Source organism: Trypanosoma equiperdum, assembly GCF_001457755.1.
Source record: "Trypanosoma equiperdum strain OVI genome assembly, contig: ctg_762, whole genome shotgun sequence".
Taxonomy (NCBI): domain Eukaryota; phylum Euglenozoa; class Kinetoplastea; order Trypanosomatida; family Trypanosomatidae; genus Trypanosoma; species Trypanosoma equiperdum.
Window position 1 is genome coordinate 5,972 of NW_027124712.1, and position 1,685 is coordinate 7,656.

The 1,685-nt window shown below is 45.6% G+C and overlaps 1 protein-coding gene across 1 annotated transcript; it reads left to right on the plus strand.

Moving 5' to 3' along the window:
* Positions 1–182: 182 nt before the first annotated feature.
* TEOVI_000350700 (uncharacterized protein) lies at positions 183–842 on the plus strand (the record flags this gene model as incomplete). The annotated part of the gene is made up of 1 exon (XM_067226400.1): positions 183–842. The coding sequence occupies one exon, from the start codon at positions 183–185 to the stop codon at positions 840–842; it is 660 nt and encodes a 219-aa protein (XP_067082501.1).
* Positions 843–1,685: the final 843 nt, after the last annotated feature.

Genomic DNA, 1,685 nt, shown 5'->3' on the forward strand with positions numbered 1-1,685 from the left:
TTAACGCATATCCCTGAGGTGTGTCGTTCGCGCCCGCATTGCGCAAGCCGTGTGTCCGCTCACAAAGGCATCATACTCGTTGCTCAGCGTGACGACAATTCCCTTCGCTGGCCATCAAGCAGAGGAACTTGTGGGAGTTGTAAAACAAAGGTCAAAAAGAAAGGAGGTGGGGCCAAGGGGACATGGAAACCACGCACATAATCAACGTGGTTTCTTTTAGTGTTCTATTCTTTTGCCTACTTACGATAACAATTGAGTACGTAGTTTCGAGTAGGCGGCAGCGCCGCCTTGCGAATGCGAGGTCACGGGAAAGAGAGCATTTGGAAGTCACCAGACGTAACACCACGGACCATATGCGCAGAAAACTGACGCGACAGGCCATCGAGCTCCTTCTCGCCAACGGCTACGTGACTGAAGGAATCGCCTTAGCTTCCATGGTGGGGACTACGGAGGTGCCTGTGGATAGGGAGTTACGTCCCAATAGGCCTCGACGGAGGCCAAATTTAGTCACCGTGGCGGACGGTAGTCGCATGAGCATAAGTCGTGTAGTGCAGCGGGCGCGAGCAAATGGCCAAGCACCCGATGCTCCACCTGGTCCTGTGCTCATGGAGCTCCTTGAGAAGCTACAGCAGCAGATGCAGCGTGAAAATGAATCACAGCCCTTCAGTGGGCCGGTACACACACCAGTGGAAGAGCTGGTGGTGCGGTTAGTGAAGTTGGAGGGGGACGCGAAGGGTCTTGAAAAGCCCTCAGCTGCAGATGAGACATATGGGAAGCCAGTTGAGTACACCATAAATCCGGCCAACAGTTCTATTTGGTACGTTGGGAACAACTGTTGGTGAAGCGGTGGCAGTGTTTATATGAAAAAAGTAGAAAGTGGGGGAGCGACGGCGCGCCTCTAATCATTTCGAGTGTATGTGTTCCGGCACAATTCAAGGGAATGTGTAAAAGGGACATGTGACTTTAATCCTCCGTTAGGAAAAAAAAAGTTGAGGAGCAAGGAAATAGGCTTCGGGTGCCGTATTTCAATTGGTTATCTCCTTAGTTGTTGTCACACATTATTTTTTGGAGCTTTCTCTGGAGGTGACTACTTCGTTGTTGTTTTACTGAAACTTCTACCCATCTTTTTTTTGTCTCCATTGATTTACCCTCACATGTCTTTGTTCCCCGTAGCGATAGTTGCTCCTTGTTATTTATTTTACTGTTTCTACCGCCCGGTTTTGCTCAAATTTGTCATGTGATTATTGTGCAATCGTGTCATTAATAACGTCATTCTCAGCTTCTTTTCGCCTTTTAAAGTAGAAGGAGTGCAGTGCTTCGGGGGCTATAAATTGGGCTATGAATATTTCCTTATTTGTTTGATTGTTACCACCACTTTTTTATTTTATTTTACTTTCTCCTCTCTGCGTTCATATTTTTGTGTTTTTTAGACGTTATTGTCTTTTCTTTTTTCTCCTTTAATTATACACGAAAAGTGTGAAGAACCCTCTCTTTTTTTATTGTGTCAGTCACCTCCTTTCTTTCACTTTTTTCCCTTACTCCACACAATTACCCATTTCGATGCACAACCATGTATAAATTTCTTTTTTCATTGTTTGCCGTTGATCTCCCACGTGCTTATACGTGCTTATCGCCCTCATACCTTTCAGTTGATAGGTACACACACACATATATATATATATATA